At 42.8% G+C, this 21769-nt stretch overlaps 1 protein-coding gene across 3 annotated transcripts in view; it reads right to left on the reverse strand.

Annotated features, from left to right (window-relative positions):
* The window catches only part of NADK2 (NAD kinase 2, mitochondrial), a 33702-nt gene extending 12619 nt beyond the window's left edge, over nucleotides 1-21083 (reverse strand). For 2 of the 3 annotated variants that reach the window (XM_071580224.1, XM_071580223.1), the window contains exons 1-5: nucleotides 20620-21083; nucleotides 3691-3779; nucleotides 3263-3351; nucleotides 1727-1808; nucleotides 471-554 (exon numbers count right to left, since the gene is read on the reverse strand). In XM_071580224.1, the coding sequence (XP_071436325.1) occupies nucleotides 471-554; nucleotides 1727-1808; nucleotides 3263-3351; nucleotides 3691-3779; nucleotides 20620-21000 (725 nt within the window). In that variant the 5' untranslated portion in view covers nucleotides 21001-21083. Of the gene's footprint in view, nucleotides 1-470; nucleotides 555-1726; nucleotides 1809-3262; nucleotides 3352-3690; nucleotides 3780-8539; nucleotides 8602-20619 lie in introns of all 3 variants that reach the window. The other variant, XM_071580225.1, reaches the window with a different exon arrangement.
* Nucleotides 21084-21769: the final 686 nt, after the last annotated feature.

Consider the following 21769-nt stretch of genomic DNA (forward strand, 5'->3'; position numbering starts at 1 on the left):
GCTACCAAAAGTTTAGCCACTCTACCTCAATCACCAAAGCCCCAGAAGCAACACACTGACCATTTCCTAAGTGTGTATGTTCCATTAGCTTCTATTCTTATGGCCATCACTGTACTACATATTGTTATAGTTTGAGCTTTTCAGTCTTAAAATATGTAAATCAAAATACCCTTTACAAGAATGCAGTTCCTTATTTATGAGTTTGCTGAGTCAGAAAAGAAAATCAATTATGGCAGATCGTAACAGAAGACCTTTTGCTGGAACTGGCAGTCAATTTTATCCTTTGCATTTCAATCTCACTCTTCACCACAAACTCATTTTCAACATGATAAATATTAACATCTGCACCAAATTCACAATTTCAGGCATTAAGATTTTACTAAGCTTCACCTATTCCTCAGGAATTGCACATCATTAAGTACTTCCCAATCCAAGTACATTTTTGAAAACCAAACATCAGTGAATCCTACCTGAACTCACCACGATAAAGCTTCTGCAGTGCTTCAGGAAATGAATGTGTGTATCTCACAGGCAAGCACAAGTGACCCTCAGATCTAGTAGCAAAAAATAACAATGAAAATTATAGTAGATCTCTTCAGATTTGGTACCTTTGAAAAACAAGGCTATTTCTCCCACATTTCCCCTAAAAAGTGTCTGTTCACCTAGTAACCCTGCAAGAATATATACATACTAATATAGTTCATGTCACCACTCTGGGCAAGGAATTCAAGCTTAATAAACCTGGAAAGTGAGAAAGTAAACTTCCCCCATTTACACAGAAGTTAGTGATAAGAAACAGGTAAGCAACATGCCTAAGATCAAAAGAATCTCATGTCAAAACTAGAAGACTAAACACTGTTCCCCTTTCATGAGTGATATTTGATAACTTGAAGACTCTTGTTATTTGAATCCTGCTATTCAGACTTGATAATGCAGAATAGCTATTCACAGCATTTGAAAAGTTTTGGAAGAAAAGTAAGGTATGAAAGGGAGTAAAACTTTTGACCACCACTTTATCTTCTAAGAATAAATTAAATGTTAACATCAAAAGCAGAAATCTAAATCTGGACTTCTCAAGAGACAGAGCCTTGTTGAATTCTGAGTTTTACTTGCCATTCATTTGAAGCTTAGACCAACCATGCAGTACTAACACATTGCATCCACCTAGCTGTAAGATTGATTTGGGCAGGTGGATGCAACTTGTGTGAAGTTTATAACAGGACAACTAAGTACCAATAACTGGCCAAGGAGACTGCGTCCTCCAAGGTATGACATAGTTTACATTAGGAAACCAAACCAAACTTCTTCAGCTGAGCCTTCTTCAAAAAGAGACAAAGTTTCTTTGTGTTCAGGCACCACACTTAGATGCTTTCATGGAGCCCCTCTTCATGCTAGGTTCTGTACTGCTATCCTTAGCCTAGAATTTAGGGTTAGTAATACAAGCTAACCAGCTGCAAGTGCTGTTACACTGGTATGTGAAAACAGTTCTGGCAGTTTAAGACAGTCATGCTTATCCAATAGTGCCTGAAGTCCTCTTGGATGAGACAGGATAACTCATCGTGGAAACTTCTCCAAAAAAACAACAGGTTCACTTGGTATCTACAACAACCCACTAAACCGGGTATTTACACTGCCAGATGCTACAGGCATGCCTCGTACACCATGATAACAGATGCACAGTGTGTCTGATATTAAAGAAAGCACTTTTTCCCAAAGATGTTTTTACCTTTCAGGATCAGTATTTACTCCAATGACTGGTTTAAATTTATCAAAAACCTTACTGGCTGCCAACAACATTGTACCATCACCTACAGAAAAAGCAAATCAGAAGTTACTTTCACTTCCCATTCTAGTACCCAAACACTACAGTCCCATGTGTATTCCAGCATTCCCAATATATGCTTTTGTATCAACAACCCATTACATAAGCTGGACAAAAATAAAACAGGACTGCAAAACTACTGACACCTTTCAAAGCACTGTAGTGACAACTGAATTCACAATAGCAAATGTAACTAAAAAGGACAACTGATCTCAAAGCTACTACGTGGCTCAGGCAGCTGAATTTGGCAGAAGCAAGCTTTAAAAGATTTATGGAAATTTCTCTCTGTTTATCAGCAGGTAAGAGAATTCTTCAACAAAAGTAAATGCAGAAAGTATTGCTAATCAAAGCCACAGAGACAGGAAACAAACCCAATTTTTACTGAGAATCACATAAAAACAATGACTTTATTTTCACCCTAGTTGTCCTCCTGGAAGGCACAATTTAAAGGTCTTATTTGCCCCAAAAAGGCACACTTGGAAAAGAGGTCTTAGGTAAGCAGAAATCTTGGAAGTAAAAACCCTTAAATGTACTAGTTTCTTCAGATTAAACAGAAAGACAACTATAACGTCAATCAGTCCTTGCAGTTAGATATACAGATAGCACTTTCCAGCTGCTTCACTCAACTATGACAAATTTTGCCATCAACTGGCACTTTAGTCTCCAGCCTAGAGGAGTTCTTTGAAATCTAAAAGGATGTTTCAGGGACGTACAGGTATCCCTTCCTACCCAGTGATCAGTAGCTAATGGCAAAGCAGACTAGTGGAAAGAGAGAAAGCCATGATCAAGACTAATTGCCACAAATGACTGAACATTATGTCAGAGCCCAGCAACACAGTGCAGCAAAGAACCAAGAAATGACACTGAATTAATTGCTGCAATCCAATATTAAAAATAATCAATCACGTTAGTTGCTCTGCTGATCTAAAAACACTCATCAGTGGCACAAACTGCTCAGCAGTTGCACTTTTGCCTAATACCACTGAACTCGATATGCCAGTCACTGAAATAAAGTATAAAATCAAGGAAGACAATTTGAGCATACTACCAAGAGGTAGTATGTGTCTACATGTCACATTCCAAGAAACAAAGAGTAGGGTTAGAGCTATGTATAATCACCATATAATGGTGATTATACATATATGGCAGCATGCATTTTATCCCCTTTATTTGAAAACCACAGCAAATTTCACAGTTTATACTGTTTTACACAGGAAAAGCTTTTTCAAAGTGGCCATGCACTAGGATTCACTTCCTAGTGCTACAATTTTAGGTATTAGATGTAGACATGATGGTCACAACCACTGCATTTTGTGTATTTTCTGACAATTAGGTTAGCAATTTGCTTTCAAAATGTGCTTCACACGCTGCAAAGTATTTTTGAAAGACATATCTATGAAAGCATATTGAAACAAATACTTCCCTTCCATAAAGTCATACCTCCTGCAGATATAACAGCATCTGCCCACCGAACTGTCTCTTCATTATATTCTCGACGTTTAACAAGGCGAACTTCAATCCTCTCATTCCTATAAAGTTTAGAAACAGCCTGAATTCTGTTCTGTATTGTTCCTTGTCACATCTGAAAAGCTGACATGTAACTAAGGAGTAATTACAGCCATATTTGGGTTATAAACACTTGACACACAAATACAATCTCATTTGTTTTCAAGATGATAACAGAGTGTGTTAGTTAACTGAACTGAGCCAGTTCCCATTATGAATGTTTCAGGAATGACTGCTCACCTGCACTCTTTTCAGAATTTCTGTTTTTTACAGGTTATGACACAAAGCTTCCTCTTGTTGATTTAGATAATCTATGGATATTTTCACTGTGTCTGGAAGTCTTAGCATCCATATGTTCTTACCGTAAACTGTCTACAATGTGCTGCACGTTTTTCGTGTGGATGCGGTGCCGCTCCAGCAGACCAGCATAGTTAGATCCCTTCAAGGCAAGCTGTAAGACACAAATTGGTTTTGCAGAAGTTAATCACTGCAGTGAGTGCTCCTAAGTAACGCAAACATAAGCCATGAAAAGGCACGTATTTTATCTCAGCAGACATGTGATTTTATAAGCATTCCATTAATTACATCTCTATATGCATAGCAGTCAGCTTATATTGACTGGGTCATTAAATTAATCACGTGGCCACAGCAGCCAAGAATCACAGGCTCTACAGAATATGCAAACAAGCATACTGCACTGAGTTTCATGCAACTTCAGACACTTTGCTCTTTCTGAATCTGCTAAGAGATTTAAACTCTACACAAATCTACATAGTTATACTATGTACACTTCTCTGATGTGCTAAAGCACCCAGACAGTTAGCTAATTACCTTAAGAATTAGGAACATTGTGCTGTAGGGAAAGCAGACAACAGAAAAAGCAACAGGAATGATAATTAAGAAAAAGGGAGTCTGAAACACCTTGAACATTACCCTTCAAATTGTATTTGAGCTAAAATGGAATACTGCCAAGTGCTCACAAAGGTGACATTTTCTCTGCATCAAAAAAAGTTTAAGGACAATCTACCTACTGCCTTTGATACTGTTCCCTGGATTATATTCCAGGGTTTTCAAACAACTTGATATCAATAACAAGACAAGAGTGCAGGTGTGTTCTAGCCTCTTTGTTCTCGGAAGCTGGAGAACTGGAATACTTAATCTCAACAAAGTCTTTCGACTATGGAAACACTCTGCAGTTTATACAGACTCTTACAAAAGGCAGGTGAGACTGCTGACTAAAGCTTAGTTTTGCACCAGGTTTCTGAGTGGGTAATTCAGTCACGTCCTGTTTGCATTTGTTCTCCACCTTATTTAGAATGCTTATTTGGAGCTGGTACTGCCAAATAGGTCTTTGCATGGAGATCAGGCAAGTGAAAGAAAGAGGATGAAAAGGTTGTTAGGCAAAAGGAGTTTATAAATACATTCATAATGAAAGTGATCCCACTCTAAGCAGCAGGCTCCTATGGCTCCTTCTAGTCTGAATTCATCTCCAATCATACTGTCACTGCTTCCTTTTCCCAAACCAGTTAAAACCAATTTATCGGCACAGAAACAGAGCTTTTCCCAGAGTTTGTACAGAGAAATTCATCTGTGCCAGAAGCTCTAAACAGTCACTTCCAGCAATTTATTCATGTGCCTTTAACTCAAAGTTTTATAACATTCCAAGAGGAAGTGGTGCCAGACAGCCTCAACCAATCCCATTTTCATACACTCACACACCACAGAACTCCACTGTGAAGGGGACAGGACTGTCAGAATATGCAACCAAAGTTAACTGCAAGCCAATACCCAAAAATGCAATCTTTATTCATCTGACACCAGTTGATGTCAAGAAATCCAACCATGAGCTAAGCACAAAGGCAGACCCAGCACTGAAGAAATTACAGAAACGGAACTGGTTGCTCTGGAACTTCACTGCTGTCCCACTCTACGTGTTTACAATTGGCGATTAACTTGCAGGAACAAAATCTTCAGGTGGTCTTCCAGCTGGAATCAGGAAACCACCTCCAACAGAGACTCCTAGGCTGCCTGGATGCCATCAACATGATCACACACAGACATGATCATCATACGGATGATCAGAAAATATCCAGGCAAACATTTCAGGTCATCTTTACAAAGTTTTGTGGTACTGGTTTGCTGGGGTACAAGGTGTTAGGTCTCATTACTTGCCTCACCCACTTAAACCCATTGTTTCTACTCCTGAGCTATAATGCTTGTGGACTATGTACACCTCTTGCTTCTCCACAGGCCATGGTGTTGAACCGACAACTTGAATGGTGCCACTGTGGGCTCTGGGGAGGGAAAAGGTACACAAGATTATGGCTAGTTACAGCACTGCCCATTGCTGGGTCTGCTGTCAGACTCTTGTGATCCATTTGGAGGGGAAAGGAGAAAGTGGAAAGGGGAAAAGAAGGTATTTGCCAGATATCTGCTGCTGAGCACCACAGGACTAATTTGTTAGAAGAATTTTCCATTGCACGTTTGAAGCACAAACTGAACTTGCTTTACCACCAGAAAGAAGAAGAAATCCACGGGCAAATAATCTCCAGAAAAATCAACTGTGTTACTAAAATCAGGATCTCCATTCATGCTTCCTCTAGAACTATCTGCTGCACATGAAATACAAGCACATGACAAGAAGACTGCTGTGGCAGCACACATTTTTCAGGCTATTGTTAGTTTCCCACAAAGAGAAACCACAAACTGCATCTTGCAATTTTATGTACCTCATTTATTTGGCTTATTTGTCAGCATGCTACCTATCAACTAAGTGGAAGACAGCTTTCATCTCAGAACAATGACAGTGCAATACATCTCCGTGTGATCATTTGAAGGTTTTTGAGCCACCAACATCAGAGGTGAGCCTACAACTAACATTTCATTGCATTACTAACAAGGAGGTATGGGTAGTGCCAGTGCTATGAAACAGAATCTGTTCTGTAACTTTTATTTGCCATGGCTGTGTTAAATTATTTCATCAACAGCTTCAGAAAGCAGACCAGGCTGCTCAGCAAATAAGCTACCAGTATCCTGACAACTGGATGAACAGTTTCAGCAGCACTGTAGAACAGGTACCAAACGTGTAGATGTCTCCTCTTTGAATTTTGCTCTAGAACAAGTAAGCAACAAAGATAAATGCGAAGTCAGGGGTTTGAGTTTAAATGACTAAGCTACAACCATGGAGTTAACAAATTGTTCTAATCTGCAAAAGGATACAGAGATTACAACAGTCTGTCCATCTCCAGCCTCATCCTTCTAGTTCAGAGATAAATAACTCACAAGTTCATTCATCTAAGAACCCACTCAGGGACAGCCTGTCTGAGCCTAACCACAGTAACATATATCAAACAGGAATGCTAATCATCAGCTGCTTTTCACTTAACCACTCCAAAGAACTAGAGAAGTTCCTACGGTCCTTGTGGTCAGAGGCCACACAATCAGAGTGGTTGAGCTGGAACAGACCCCTAGAGGCCATTTAGTCCAACTCCTGGCTCAAGCAGGGCCACCGGGAGCCGCCTTCCCAGGACCACATCCAGATGGCTTTAGAAGATATTTTTACAGGTGGAACCTCTATCACATCTCTAGGCAAACTGTGCCAGTGCTCAATCACCCTCATAGTGAAAAAGTTTCTCCTGTGCTCACTGCCTCTGCTCCTGCTTCATATCCAGTGAATACCACACTGAAACTATGAAAAATACTGCACCTCAAAAGAGCTTTCCAACAAGGATAAAGAGTAAGATAAATTAAGACCATCATCTGCTTTTGACTTTAAAAGAGCTGAAGGCAAAGATCACGCAGTCCAGGTTCTGCTGTTGCCTAAAATCGAGGGAACATTTTTTGAGACATTAGTTTGGGAAAAGTAGACAGCAGTTCTTTAGTAAGAGTTTTGGTTCACAAAGTATAGAGAGATGTACCCTGCCTTCAAGGACAGCCTTGTTTCTTCAGGCAGGACCTGAGGCTCTTCATGGGTTGCCTGGAGGAGAGGGGGGCAGTAGGGGAACCCTGCTCCAGCCACGCTGCCCCCGCAGTGTAGAGAGATGTATAGGGGTGCTTACTAATTTAAAACATCACTTAAATACCATAACTAAAGCTTACATCCAACCCAAGAATCGTCCTTCCCCAGAACCTCCCCTAGATCTGGCCCTTGGCACATCTCCTTGGAACTGAGTCAGAGGTCTCAAGAGTCCTTACTTCTTCACCATCACCATCTTCATATCATGTTCCTTTCTTTGGAGCTTCTCCAAGATCTCTGGGCCTTCTAATTGCTTTGACTAAAATGGTATTATTTTGGCTATGTGTACTGCTACTCTAGTTTTGGTACATGTGTCCCAAGCAAGATGTTCCAGCTGCTATCTTCACCTTTGAGACAGAGATTCAGGAATATGGCACAAAGGTAGAAACTGCTGCTTGTTACATCAAATATGAGAGGCTATACAGCTATATAAAAATTTACAAATATATAAAAGATATGTACATATATATACCAATATATAGTCCTAAGCCATCACTGTGTACATGACGAATTCCCTGAAGAGCCTGGGAGAAAATGGGGATGTACAAAAAACCTGAAACTGCAGGACAGCTTGGTTCCCAGGTACTCTCATCAGACAGACTCTCAAACTCAGGCCAGGCTTAGGTCTCACCAACTGACTCCTCAAAAGGACACAAAGGTGTTAGCTTCTACGTGAGGACAACTTGCAAATTCTTCTTCATTTGGAGGAAGCTCTGATTTATAATTTGGCCTGTTAATCTGACCTCAATACCCTGCAAGACTGAAAAGTAAAATTCATTGGTCATTATATACATGCATAGTAGTACACATGAGAGCTATTATAGCAAAAAGTGCATAAGCACATGAAAACAGAGATAAACTGGACAAAAATACATTCAGGCATAACTTCAGTAGCCATCCTAAACCTCACAGTAGAAATGCAATGCAAAGCAGGCTTCCTGAAGCACTTGCACTGGAAAACACACTCAGGGAAGCAAAACATGTTTTATGACGGAGCTATTTTTCCTCAGATGACTGAAGGAGAAAGGGTCTAGATTAAATGTCTAAAAATAGCTCTGCTTATATATTCAGACCTGATCCTTCTTTAAGGAAAGGGTAATTTTTCACAGAGGCCCATGAAGAATTATTTAGGCAAGGGATGTTTGCGTGACTGCCTTCCTTCTGGAGTCTTAGCTCTTACCTCTGGCAAGTCTCACCTTACTCAGTTTAAACTGTGGGTCTCCTGTCCTCGAGTAATGCTGGTCCTCCAGGAACAATGCTGCAACACAAGGACATGGCTTCTAGACACAAATACAGAAGCAACAGGAAACCAAGCAACATCTGAATACCCACTATTGTCTATGTACGTGGGTTATGAACTTTGATGTAGAGAATAGGGAAAAGCCACAGATGAGTCTGACACTGCTAAACTAAGCATTATGATAAAAGTGTATGTTCTCTCAGTACAGTAACGTGACTATTTTCTGAAGTGAAATAGTCAGTTCAGTGCTTTCTCATTCCAGTACACTGAGATCACAGAATTACAGAATGATTTGCATTGGAAGAGACATTAAAGATCATCTAGTTACAACCACCCTGCCTGGGGCAGGACATCTCCTACTAGACCAGGTTGCTCAAAGACCCATCCAAACTGGACCTGAACACTTCCAAGGATGAGGCATTCACAACTTCTCTAGGCATCCTGTTTCAGTGTCTCACCACCCTCACACTAAAAAAATTCTTGTATTATCTAATCTGTCCTGTTTCAGTTTAAAGTCATTCCTTTCATTCTATTGATGCCAAAGGGGTTTCTGATTTTTCATTTTTATAGATTTTAGAGATACTTGTAGCTGTAGCAAAGTAGATTTAATGTGTTAGTATTCTGGCAGCCTAAATTCATTGTTTATTTATCCTAACCCCTACCACAGATTAGTAGCTCAAATTCTTTTAGCTGTTTAGGCTCTTTTCAAGGTACAAGAGCTGAAGACAATCAGAAAGGCCTGCAGAATAAGACCAAATATAAGCCAACAACCTTGAGTCTAAGAACACTGGAAGAACTCCAAAGCCTGAGGAAGAAGAAAATGAAGAACAGAGGGTCCCACAACCCCAGCCCCAAATCCTGGGGGATGACACAGGGGTGGGACTGGGGCTGGACTCAGAGATGTGTAAAGTAATGATTGGGTGGGCAATATTATAAAAGCCATGGAAACCAGTGTCCGGGGGAGCACAAAAATGTCATCATGTATTCCTAAAAGCTCTAAGCCTGGACATTAAAGAATGTACCTTTTTATCTTATTCCACATTAACTTGGCTTGGAGTCCTGTTTTTGGGGGCTCTGACGGCATCACTATACTCCCTGATATAAAGTTCCTCTTCAGTTTTCCTGTGGGGCCTGTCTAGCTACTGAAAAGTGCTACAAGGTCTCCCCAGAGCCTTCCCTTCTCCATGCTGAACAGACCCAACCCTCTGACGCTCACACAAGAGGTGCTCCAGACCCCCAATCACATTTGTGGCTTTCCCTTGGACTTGCACCCATAAGATTAAATGGAACTTTTCAGATGCATTTTGGTTACATATGAGTCTAATATATATACACACACAGACATGTATATTCTCATTACTAGATTTATCCTGAATTTACAGCACTATCCTTCATGTAGCCTTAAACCGTTCGCAGTGGAGATAATGTCTTAGTATACCATTCATTTGTTTTATGACTGTTGTTCAATCAAGAGTTAAACTAAATGTCTGACTAGAAAGAAGGGGGGAAAAGATAAAAAAAAAAAAAAGGAGAACCCCCCCGCCCCAACACAGATCTAGAAACAATTGCGCTCTCAAATTTCCACAATAAACTTGCCCATACATGCACTCAAGCAGGGAAAGAACAGATCACTGCTTTTCAATCTGCATACCTTTCTGTTCCACAAAAAGAACCACCAAACAATCCAAATGATTAGAAAGCAACAGCTTAACATAGAAATCTGAATTTTAACCTAGAGAGGAAAATGCTATAAACACTATAGGTGTAATAATCTAAATGTTTCTAAGCAAAGTACAGCGCTTCTAAAAGTTCAGTATTTTCAGAAATTGTATCTCGAGATTTAACCTCATATCACAAGACAGATAACATTAGTGCTCTCAGTTTTATTCTCAGTTTTAAAAGAAACAAGCATTTATTTTGAAGGGCCTATATAAAAAAATATTTTCCTAAATACATTAAGTTTTGAAGTACAGACACCTTTGAATATAGCACATGCTTCAAACCATAGACTTTTCTTGGCTTTCCTGACAAAATTTCACTCTTGGCTAAAACTTCTTAAAGTACCAAAGTCAAAGACTGGCAATCTATAGCTGCATGCCATAAATAACTAGTTAAAGTCAGTCTTCATCTGCCATGCTAAAAACAAATGCAGTTTTCCTCAGAGGTCACACACACACACTGAACTTTTGGATTTCTTCACATATGAAGCCTTCCTATTTCATAATGTAAAAATAATCCGCATACAAATACATGAGATTAAAGCATGATTCAGCTTCTTGGATAATAAAATGCCAAAGATGAAAGAGATAAACATACACTGAGTAGTTAGCCATGGCACAACTTGCCCAGTAGAAATCTGCACCTTGGAGACACATTTCAAGTGCCCCACAGTCTTCTAGAACAGCAGCCATAGCAAGATGGAATCACAACTCTGAACCTTTAGTGTTTTTTCCAGCATGTGCTGGCACCGACGGGGCAGCTGAATTTGGCAGTTGTAGACAACAGATATCCAGGTTTCAATGTGACACAACTTTCACAGTGAGTACAGGACAGCACACTGATACTTAATTTCTTCTAATCATAACAGAAGACAAGTATCAGTTGTGAGCTTTAATTGCTGTATTCACACTAATGACAGCAAGTTTGCTGGCAAAACCAAGCTGTGTGATGTGGTCAACACACTGGAGGGTGGAGATGTGTCCTAGTCACAGCGGCCAGGACCAGTTTATCACCATGTGGTGTAACCAAACCTGTGTATTTTACACCCTCTATGTAATTTCTGAGGGACTGTTAATATTGGACCAGCAGCTGCCCAGGGCACACCTCACACCTCAGGCTACCAGCTGGATGTTAAAAGAATCCTGGGAGAGAGCAGAATGCTTCTGTTTTCACACTAATGACTCAGCTGTGGTAACTCCCCTCCGGGAAGGCATTAGTACTTTCATATCCTGCCCAAGGGGCCATCTCTGCTAATGGGCCATTAGGGACTGGCACAACAGGCAGCTGCAATGACCTAGACCATCAAAGATTCCAAGAATATCCCATGATTCACGGAGTTAAAGCACTCATGGGGAAACTCCCTGCCCTGGCGGAGGTACTGGGCATTCCCACCTGAACCAGAGGATATATAATCTTTGGGATTTGGGGTCTTCTGGTGCCATTCATCAGATCCAGAGGAGGACCAGAGGCTCAACAGGACTGTGACTGCCACTTTCAACCAGTCTGCAACCACTGTCCTCACCAACAGGTTTATTTTCCTTTCCCTTTGCACTCTGGGGGCTCACATGGTGCTCAGCACAGGGGCTGACAAATACCATTCTGTTTGTACCACAGGGTCCTGTGTTACACATTTGCTTTTGTGTTAAACACAGTTTTCTCTGTATCACTGTGTATCACTGTATCTCTCCTCCACCCCCAGGACAACCCACGTTGGGCATTACATCCAGCTCTGGGGTCTCCAGCACAGGAAGGACATGGACCTGCCAGAACAAGTCCAGAGAAGGGCTACAAAGTTTATCAGAGGGCTGGAACACCTCTCCCATGAAGACAGGCAGACAGAGATCTCTAAACACCACTTCCAATCCAAATCATTCTACAGTTCTATGACTCTACTTTCACAAAAACATCTCAAACTTCTTAAAAGAGGAAGTATGGTATCCTAACTGCTTTTGTACTAGAAATACTAAATGCATCACCTGATCTCACATGGTTTTGTTATGGAAAAAATTAAGACAGTGGGATCACCACACAGAAAAAAAAGCTAGTCAAATTAAGGTATTTATTGAAAAAATCCTTGCTCACCAAATAATACTGTTTGGTAAGCCTCTGCCTTTAAGAGGTGAATTGACGTTGCCTGGATGCCAGATGCCCACCAATGCTGCTCTGTCACTCTCCACCACAAGTGAACAGGGGAAAGAAAATATAACAAAAGGCTCATAGTTGAGATAAAGACAGGAAGAAGTCACTCATTGATTACCATCATGGGCTAAACAGACTCAACTTGAGGAAATTAATTGAATTTATTAAAAATCAAAAACAGGGCAGAATAATGAGAAGTAAAACAAATCTTAAAAACACTTTCCCCCTACCCCTCCCTCCTTCCTGAAGTCTACCTCCCATCTCCCTGTGCTACTGGGGAGGAGAGAGTGGGGGTTATGGTCAGTTTCTCACAGGATGTTCCTGCTGCTGCTCAGGAAGAGGAGTCCACCCCCTGTTCCAGCATAGGGCCTCTCCCATGGGAGACAATTCTCCACAAACTTCTCCAATGGGAGTTCTTTTCATGAGCTACACGTCTTGACAAAGTGCTCCAATGTCGGTCCCTTCCATGGGATGCAGTCCCTCAGGAACAGACTGTTCCAGTACAGGTCCACCACAGCACCGAAAGTCCTGCTCCATTGTGGGCTCCCCACAGATCCTGCCAGGAGCCTCCTCCAGCATAAGCTTGCCACAGGGTTGTAGCCTTCTTTAAGTATCCACCTGCTCCTGTGTGGGTCTCCTCTAGGGGCTGCAGGTGGATCTGTGCATCCCCATGGACCACAATAGACTGCAGGGGCACAGCTGCATCACCATGATCTTCACCACAGGCTGCAGTGGAATTTCAGCTCTAACCTCTGGAGCACCTCCTCCCCCTCCTCCTTCACTGACCTTGGTGCCTGCAAGAGCTGTTACTCTCACACATTCTCACTCCTCCCTGAGAGCAACTACATTTGCACAGAATTTTTTTTCCCTTCTTAAATATGTTATCACAGGGGTGTTACTACCACCTCTGATTGGCTCAGTCTTGGCCAGCAGCCAGTCTGTCTTGGACCCACCTGGCATTGGCTCTGTCAGACATTGGGGAAGCTTCTGGCAGCTCTCAGAGAAGCCACTCCTTTTATCCCCCCCACTACCAAACCCTGGCCGTGGAAACCCAATACACTCAATCTTTTGCTAACCACAGGGCGGGTGTCAGCAGCATCATGTTTGTGGTACCAGCAGATTAACCCATTTTGGGACACCCAGCTCTTTCAAGGATCTGCAGTCCAGCTCATTCAGATTAGAACAAGTGCTCTGAATTGAACCCGAGAACTAGTGTCAATAATCAGCACGGGTCCTGGTTGAACATAAAATGCACTTGGCTTCCAATAATATAATAGCTAACAAATCCAATCCACAAAGTCAATGCATTGTTTAGAGTATGGCTTTAATAGTGAGTATCTGCCTTAGCCAAAGCAGCAGAGAAAGCATGCAGCTTCCTAAAACAAACTCCTACTGAGAATCAGCAGTACCCAGGCTCAGGTTTAAGTTGTCTGTAAAGCTTTAAACATGAATCAAGTTTTCCATTACAAACTACTGCTGAGTTGCAAGCCATAGGCATCAAACCCAGCTCTCTTCCATTCCCAGTCTGGGTTATTATGTTATACAGGCTGTTTGCTTTTACAAAAATGTGCTGGGTTAACTGATGCAGTGCTTACTGCACAAGAATAAGAAGGCTGCTGTTACCTGACCAGCACTACTGACTGATGTACTGACTAGTGTCAATTGCTCAGAATAGTTCCCAGTAAAGTTCCTGTACACTTGTTAGGTTTCTACTGTTTCACTACAATATCCCTCATACTGTAACAGTTCAGTGGGCTGCTTTATCTAAAATTCTTTTTTCTTGTACTTTCCTCATTTTTTTCTTCAGTATCTTAGATCACTCACGTTCATTCACATAGTCACAATAGCCTTTCAAATGGTACCTTTGCATCTGCTATAGACTAATGATTATGAAGTGTTTTAAATATTGTAGCATTTTGTAAGCCTTTACTTCTGCCGTAGCTAACTTGACTGGCAACGTTATGCTCCTGAAGCTTTACAGAAATGCTGCTTTAGGGCAAGAGTTTGATCCACACATGAACAAAAGTAAAAGTGCCATAAACTGTTTTCTAATTCTTTATCCACCACATTCAAGCATTATTGTCATTTTAACCATATCTGAGGAATACACACAGTGGTTTCCAATTCAAAGGCTAACACAGAGCAAATTGTTGTGTTAACTATACACAGAGCAGTAACTGCTTCCTGCACTAACAGGTTTCCAGAAACTCTGTGCAATCCAGGCTGTTCAATCATTCAGTTCTCATTAATTCAGCACAACACCAACATAATGTCATAAATCACAACTAGTGAAGCTCTTAAAACCAATATTAAAGTTACTACCAAAAAGCAGCCTTTTTCAGCTGTATACAGTATCAGATGCTTGGTGATACAATCCATGAGGTTTAATTTAGGTACACTGAAATGCCCCCCTACTTTTATATCTATATATGATGACTAAGTATACTTGAGTGTACTGACAAATGCTATGAAAAAAAAATTACTTACTATATCCTATTTATTTGTTTTCATCATTTTCCAGACACCTCTTATGATAAAACAACAACACAGACGAACTTTTTAATAAAGCAGATGCAAACTGAAGCTACTTAACACTGACACATGCATATAAAATTTCAAAGGTGAAGATAAACAAATACATACTATAGTTGTGTAACTGGAAAAACATCTACACCCATCTCAGTTTCCATCTCAGCTAGTGGACTAGCTCAAAAATTTACTTTCTGAAAAAAGCCTGTCTTCAGCTTTATACAGTTCTGGTGCACTATAACCCATGTTTTGAATTTTGTATGATTCAAATTCACTAAATTGAGTTGATATTTACCCCCTCTTTTCAAGGTAAGGTAGAACATAGTACAGTCCTAACAGTTTTTAAAATACTCCCTGAAAGAAAACCTACTGAAATAATTCACATTACGAAATAGGCAGAGATGGGTAGTTTGAATTCACCAGAACAATGAAGAGCTTCATGGTATGACCTCATTCAATAAGTTTCTATTTAAAGATAGTACCTTCAAATATACCCCTGTATATCTGGATCCACAGGAGTAAATGTTTAAATATCTACTGCTTTTTGGAGGAGCAATTTTTTATTTTAATTAGCTCATCTAATTTTAAAATTAAAATTCAGTTGAACTTTGAAGTTTGCATATTACTTTTTCCTTTTGCTTCCTTCACTGCATCTGTAATAATTCTAGTGTTTTGCAAACATTTAAGTAACATTTTCCAAATAATTGTAGTGCACCACAGGCATCTGTATTGAAGTGCAGTCCTCTAAATCTGTAATCTAAGAATGAAATACCTGGCTTTAGTTTCCAAAGCCTATCTCCAGGCAGTGGTGTGAGATTTACAAACCTGTAACACTAGTACCCAGGAAAGGTAATTCAAAAGTGATACTAAAAGGGTGTATTTCACCACTTAATGCAAAAGACAGTAAAGCATTTTTCTGTAATTAAAACCAAACCCCAATCACTTATCAAGTTAAAGGTAAAACAGTGTATTTCCCACAAGAGAGAATTTTCACAAGAGACATGAAAATGTGTCTAAGCTCAGAAGTCAGGGGGTGGGAGAGCAGTGTTCCCGTACACACACACACTCCCTTCCCCTGTTCTGTGGGGTTGTTCTGGTTCACAACACACGAGCTCCAGCTGAAGGTCTCCCACCTGCTGGGCAACACGCCTTTCTTCCTCCCTGACCAGCCCAGCTTGGCACGTTGTTGGTGCCCCATGCACCACCCATGCACCTCTTTCAGGGGAGGCAATACCCTGCTAACAGCTTACCCCTTCTCTAACCAGATACAAGTTTTCAATAAAGTCCTGTGACCTTCACATCACTGAGATGACTACCCCTACTAATACGCTGCCATGACCCAAAAGAGCTTAAACTTGTTCCAAACCCCTAACTGTGCTCTCTCTCCCTGCTCCAAATGAAGACACATAAATCAGCCACACGGGTATCAGCTGTGGTCCACACTGAACCATTTCCTTCCAATCAAGACCAAAGCAAACATAACTTTTTATACGACAAGGCATTTTCAAAGGTAATTAAAACTGTGTATGAACTGTGTTTGGACAGCTCAATTGTTCATCTTTCCTAAATACCTTTCAGCCATGAGAAGTCAGCAGCTATATCACATCTGCATTATCAAACAAAACAAAGAAGAGAACTCAGGAAATTAGTTTTCTCTATTACTGGGGTATTAAATTCTCTTAGTTTACATAAGGACAACAGCAGTGCTTGCTCTGCATGGATTTACTGAGAACGAAATAAACAGTCAGGACACACAGTAGCCTTCAGTATTAGTTGACTGGATCATTTACTTTTGTAACCAGTCATATTTAGATGCTAATCCCAATAAACAGGTCAGAAAAAATGCAAATTGCTGTCACTTCTGGTAGGAAAATTGTTTATAAGGACTTGGGAAAAAGATTAGTATTTTCATTTAATGTAAAGATGGTTAATGTGAGTTTTAGAAATCCAGTAGTCCCTTTAAATTTCATAAAGGCAAAGAAAAATATTATTTGCATGGCATGATGCACAAAATTTACTGATGTAGCTTTTTATTTTTAAGTGCTGGGTCATTTGGGGGCATTTTACTTTCATAGTATTAGAAAACTCATTTTTACAGGTCTCTAATTTCCCTTCTCATCTAAAGACCACAAAAACCTGCCCTGCACAACAGCATCCAGAGCACTTAATAATGCATCTCAGAATCCTTCAGAATTAGGCTACTAATTATGATAGTCAGGTGTGTTTATGTAGTTATTAACAGATTTAAAACACTCACTTGTAAGCACATAATAATATCTGCCACAAGACAGGTAAAAAAAATTGCCTGGAGCAGGCATGCACACCATGCACGTAGAGATGTAATAGAAGAATTAATATTTCACAGATCTACTAAATGCTCCCAAGAGCACTTGCCCTTGCTCTCCATCTCTCTTGGATCTGTTTTGCTCTTCTGATGTCTGGCTTGCTTCTTCACCTTTCCTATCTTACAGAGAAAGAATTCAGGAGTTGTGTGTGACCTTGAACTTTGACTTTGCAACAATTTATGGTGTTTGTATAATACAACCCACTTGGGGTCAAAGAGAAAGGCCACAAGTGCTTATTAGAACTGTCAATCAGTCAGCTTCCATACAGATATTCTGCTTCGTGAAGTACACTGTGTTTTATACTATACATATCTATATCTAAATCTATCATATATATGATACGTACTACAATCTGTATATTTTAGTATGTGTATGTCAATGATTCATCTTCAGCCTCCTCAAATAACAAACAAATTCCATCTCATTAGGATGCATGTCCAAAGGCAGTGCTATTTCTGCATTAAGTGACTTACTGCAGTTTCAGTCTTAAAACACAAACACAGTGATTACAACAGCTAAATTCAGGACTGCTCTCCTGTCTCAGTGATCAGGCAGACCTGGTCAAGCCCACAATTATCACTATTTGTGCTATACTAAAATCTAAAGCTTTCAAGTAGAGACATCAGTTATCTTCTAGAAACTTGCAATCATCTCTTCTGCCCACAACTGGCAGGCAAACAAGTCCAGTTGGTCAAATCTAACCGTCCAACAATACCTTGAATTTCTGTGTATCAGATAGCCAGCATCTGGACATCTTAAGGTCTGTGACAAATGATGACAGCACTGCACTTCTCCTTTGACTCCATTACACCATGAAGCTGCCACACCACAAGCCAGGTCCAGGAGGTCACCCCGGCTTGAGCCCCTGCAATGTAACACAATCCCCACCACCACCTCTGGGTTGGAACAGCTCTGATCACCAGGTAAGCCAAACCTCTCCTTTGCTCCTTTGCCTTCACTCTATGTCTCTACCCCAACATGGGGCTTTCACGTGAGCCCTCTGCGTGGCCCTTTGGCACCACTGAGCTGCCAATCCAAAGGCAGGGTGTCAGGGCTTGTTTCTGAGATCAATCACCTTGGGAGCAGCTTCTGAAGTCTCCTCAGGAGAAACACAGAGCGTAGAGTGCAGCTAACCTCAGAAAGTAAAATGCATCATATTCCCACGCTGCCCACAAAGGACATGGCAATACAGGGAAGGATATTTTGCAACAATCACTCTGCTATGAAGTGGTCTCTGCCCACAACAGAGAGAGCAAGAGTCTCCTGAACCTTCCCCTAACATACTCACTAAGCCCACCATTAACTCAGTTTGAGGAAAAAAGATCTGAGACCACAGTAACAGCAAAATGCAAATCCAGAAGTTTTTACATGTCTGCTAAAAAATTTAAGAAACTGATAGTAAGGATAATTCTTTCACTCTCATTTTCTACTTCAAAAACAGAATTCTAGAAGAGCTTTTCAGTGTGTTCTTGCACAAATCTTTGTATTCCTGCCCATACAGCAAAAGCTTAACTCAATATTGCTACATACACAGTTAGGCAAGTTAGGCTTTGTCTACCTGGCAACATTATGAGTTTTATTGCTGCAATTGCTTGCAAGAAGGTTTTCCATGGGAAAGGCAGATCTAAAAAAAAGTGCCAGTCTTAGAAAAAAAATTCTAGAATTTTCCCAAATACCCAGAATTTTCTTATACCTGTCAGTTTCTTCAAAAAGACATACCCTAAGGTTTCATAGTTACTTTATAAAAATGAGTCTTTAGAATGATACAGGTTACCAACCCTGCAAAACATACATTCTTGTGAGAAGAGAAGCTGTACCTACCACTATTATCAGTCAAGGGATGTGCAACACTAATGACACTGCTCACCAACAATTCACTGTCCTGTCCCACTCCTGCCTGTAAACAGTAGGTAGGGAAAAATAACCAAACAGCTTTTTTTTTTCTTGGTTTAAGCCGCACACCAAGGACAATCTCTATATGCAACAGTAAGAAATGCTTCCTCAACAGAAGATTAAATGAAAAGAAAAAGTCTTACAGATGAGTTGTGAGACACATTGTTTTTCCACAATCACCATGTGAAAGGAAGCACAGGGACACCTCAGCAACAGGAACCTACACGAGAATCAACACAGAATGTTTCCACATTAAAACTTGTTGATATGTGAAATATGCTAGAGAGCTATATAAAACATGTAAAACTGTTCAGACAGAAAATTCCATAGGAGGTGGATGAACAACTGAAGCACTGCAAAAAGATGTCAGAACTATCTTGCTTTAAATACTGTACTTTTTATCTCAGTTCTTCACAAAGCAAGGCTATGCAGCCATACCATTTGTCTCTGCAACATAAGATAAGCGTATGTACAAGTTTAATCCAAACACTGCAAATTAATAGAGGGCTAAAATATTTACAGTTCTAAGAATGTAAAGACAAGACAGACACAAATTAATGTGTCTTATTCGGAATCAAGACTGTAACACGAGTTCATGACCTGGCCTGCTGGCAGCCGAAGCAACTCCAGCAGGTACTGGTGGCAGATGAACAGTGGAAGGCGACAGCCACAGGGAAAATGGACAACTGAATGAGCTTCGTGCAGAAGAAGACACAAGGCGCTGGGTGCACATGAAGTATCAGAGAGACTTGTTTTCCTCAGTACCCCTTCATTAATGGACCTTTATACTAAGTGTTCCTTAGAGACTAAACAAGAAGGCTTTTCTAAAAGCTCTAACACGGAGAACAGCTGTGAACGAAAGATTTGACTGTTTAGGAGAACTTCTTAGAAAAATCCATACGTATGAAGTGAAGATGTGAAACAAGGAACCGGAGGAAATACAAACGAGTCGTCTCTAAGTCTCAGAGGGGATTTTTTTGCAACACTGCTTTCCTCAGCATACACTTCTCTAATCTTTACATTACACACTGCATGAAAAAGCCTGCAGGCTTGCTGAGGGCTGCTGAAATCCCTCCGAGAGTAAAACCCAAACACGCTTACTACACAAATCCCTCGGCAACCTCGGCGATGAATGAAAGGCGGTCCAGCGGCGGCTCGTCCCGCTCGGTCCATCGGGATGGGGGCCCGGGGCGGCAGCAGGGGGGGTCACAGCTGCGGTCAGCGGCGACACAGCGCGTGCACAGAGGACGCGACTCCGCTCACAGGCCCGGGGAGAATAGAACACACCTGCCCGGTGACCCCCACCCCGGAGACGGGCATCCCCCCCGGTGATCCTCCCGACCCCGATCCCGCCGCGGTCCCGGCGGCAGCGCCCACGGGGGCCGGGAAGGCCGCTCCCCGCGCCGCTCACCAGCTGCTTGAGGTCCTCCTCGGAGAGCCCGGCGTAGCGGTACCGCTGCTGCTCGAACTCGTACCGCGTCGTCTTCACCACCACGGCCACCCGCGACGGCCGGAACCCGCCGCCCGCCGCCCCCAGCCCTCCGCGCTCCCGCCGCCGCGGCTCGCCCGGCGCAGCAGCCGCCGTCCCACGCCCCGCCGCCGTCGCCGAGGGGCTCAGCCCGCCGAGGGCGAGCAGGCGCCGGCGGGCGCCGCAGAGCAGCGGCAGCCCCGGCGGGGCGGGGGAAGCCGCCGCCGCCGCCGCCTCCCGCAGGCAGAGCAGCGCAGAGCGGCGAGCGGCGGCCCGGCCGGCGAGGCGAAGGCGGCCGCAGGGGAAGCCCCGCGCGGCGAACATCGCCCGGGCAGGCTGCGCCGCTCCCGGGGCTGGCGGGGCTGGCTCGGCGCTGCCCGCGGCGGCTGCGGCCGCTCTGCGGCGGCGCCTGCACACATGGCCCGGCCGCGCCCAGCGCCCCGCCCCCCGCGCGCGCCGCCGCCCCCGCCAATCGCGAGCGGCGACGCCACGCACCCGCCCCGCGCGGGGGCGGGGCCAGAGAACAACGCGCCGGCGCGTGCGCACTCCACGGCCAACCGGGGCACAGCGCGCGGCCACAGAGCGCCCCGCCCCGCGCCCCCCGGGCAGCGAGCGCTGCGCATGCGCATCGGCGGCGGCGCCTATTCCCCCCCGCCCCTCCGGGCCACGCCCCGTCCTCCTGAGGCCCCGGAGCGGGACGGGGAGATGGGCACGTAGGCGGCACCGTGAGGGGACAACGGCGGGGCACAGAGTGCCCTGGGGGACAGCGACACTGCCCACAGTGCCCCCGGGGGACAGTGACACTGCCCACAGTGCCCTCAGTGCCCCCGGGGGACAGCGACAGTGCCCACAGTGCCCTCAGTGCCCCCAGGGGACAGTGACATTGCCCACAGGGCCCCCGGGGGACGGAGACACTGCCCACAGTGCCTTCAGTGCCCCCGGGGGACAGTGACACTGCCCTTCAGTAATGTTGTTTAAAGACATCTTAAAGAGCAAAATATTACTTGGTATCAGAGTGTGCGCACAGAACCTCAGGCCCTCATGTTGCTGCTCCGGTTCTCAGTGTTTATGACAGTATTACAGCATGGCAGAG

This window comes from Pithys albifrons, chromosome Z (genome assembly GCF_047495875.1).
Source record: "Pithys albifrons albifrons isolate INPA30051 chromosome Z, PitAlb_v1, whole genome shotgun sequence".
NCBI classification, from domain to species: Eukaryota; Metazoa; Chordata; class Aves; order Passeriformes; family Thamnophilidae; genus Pithys; species Pithys albifrons.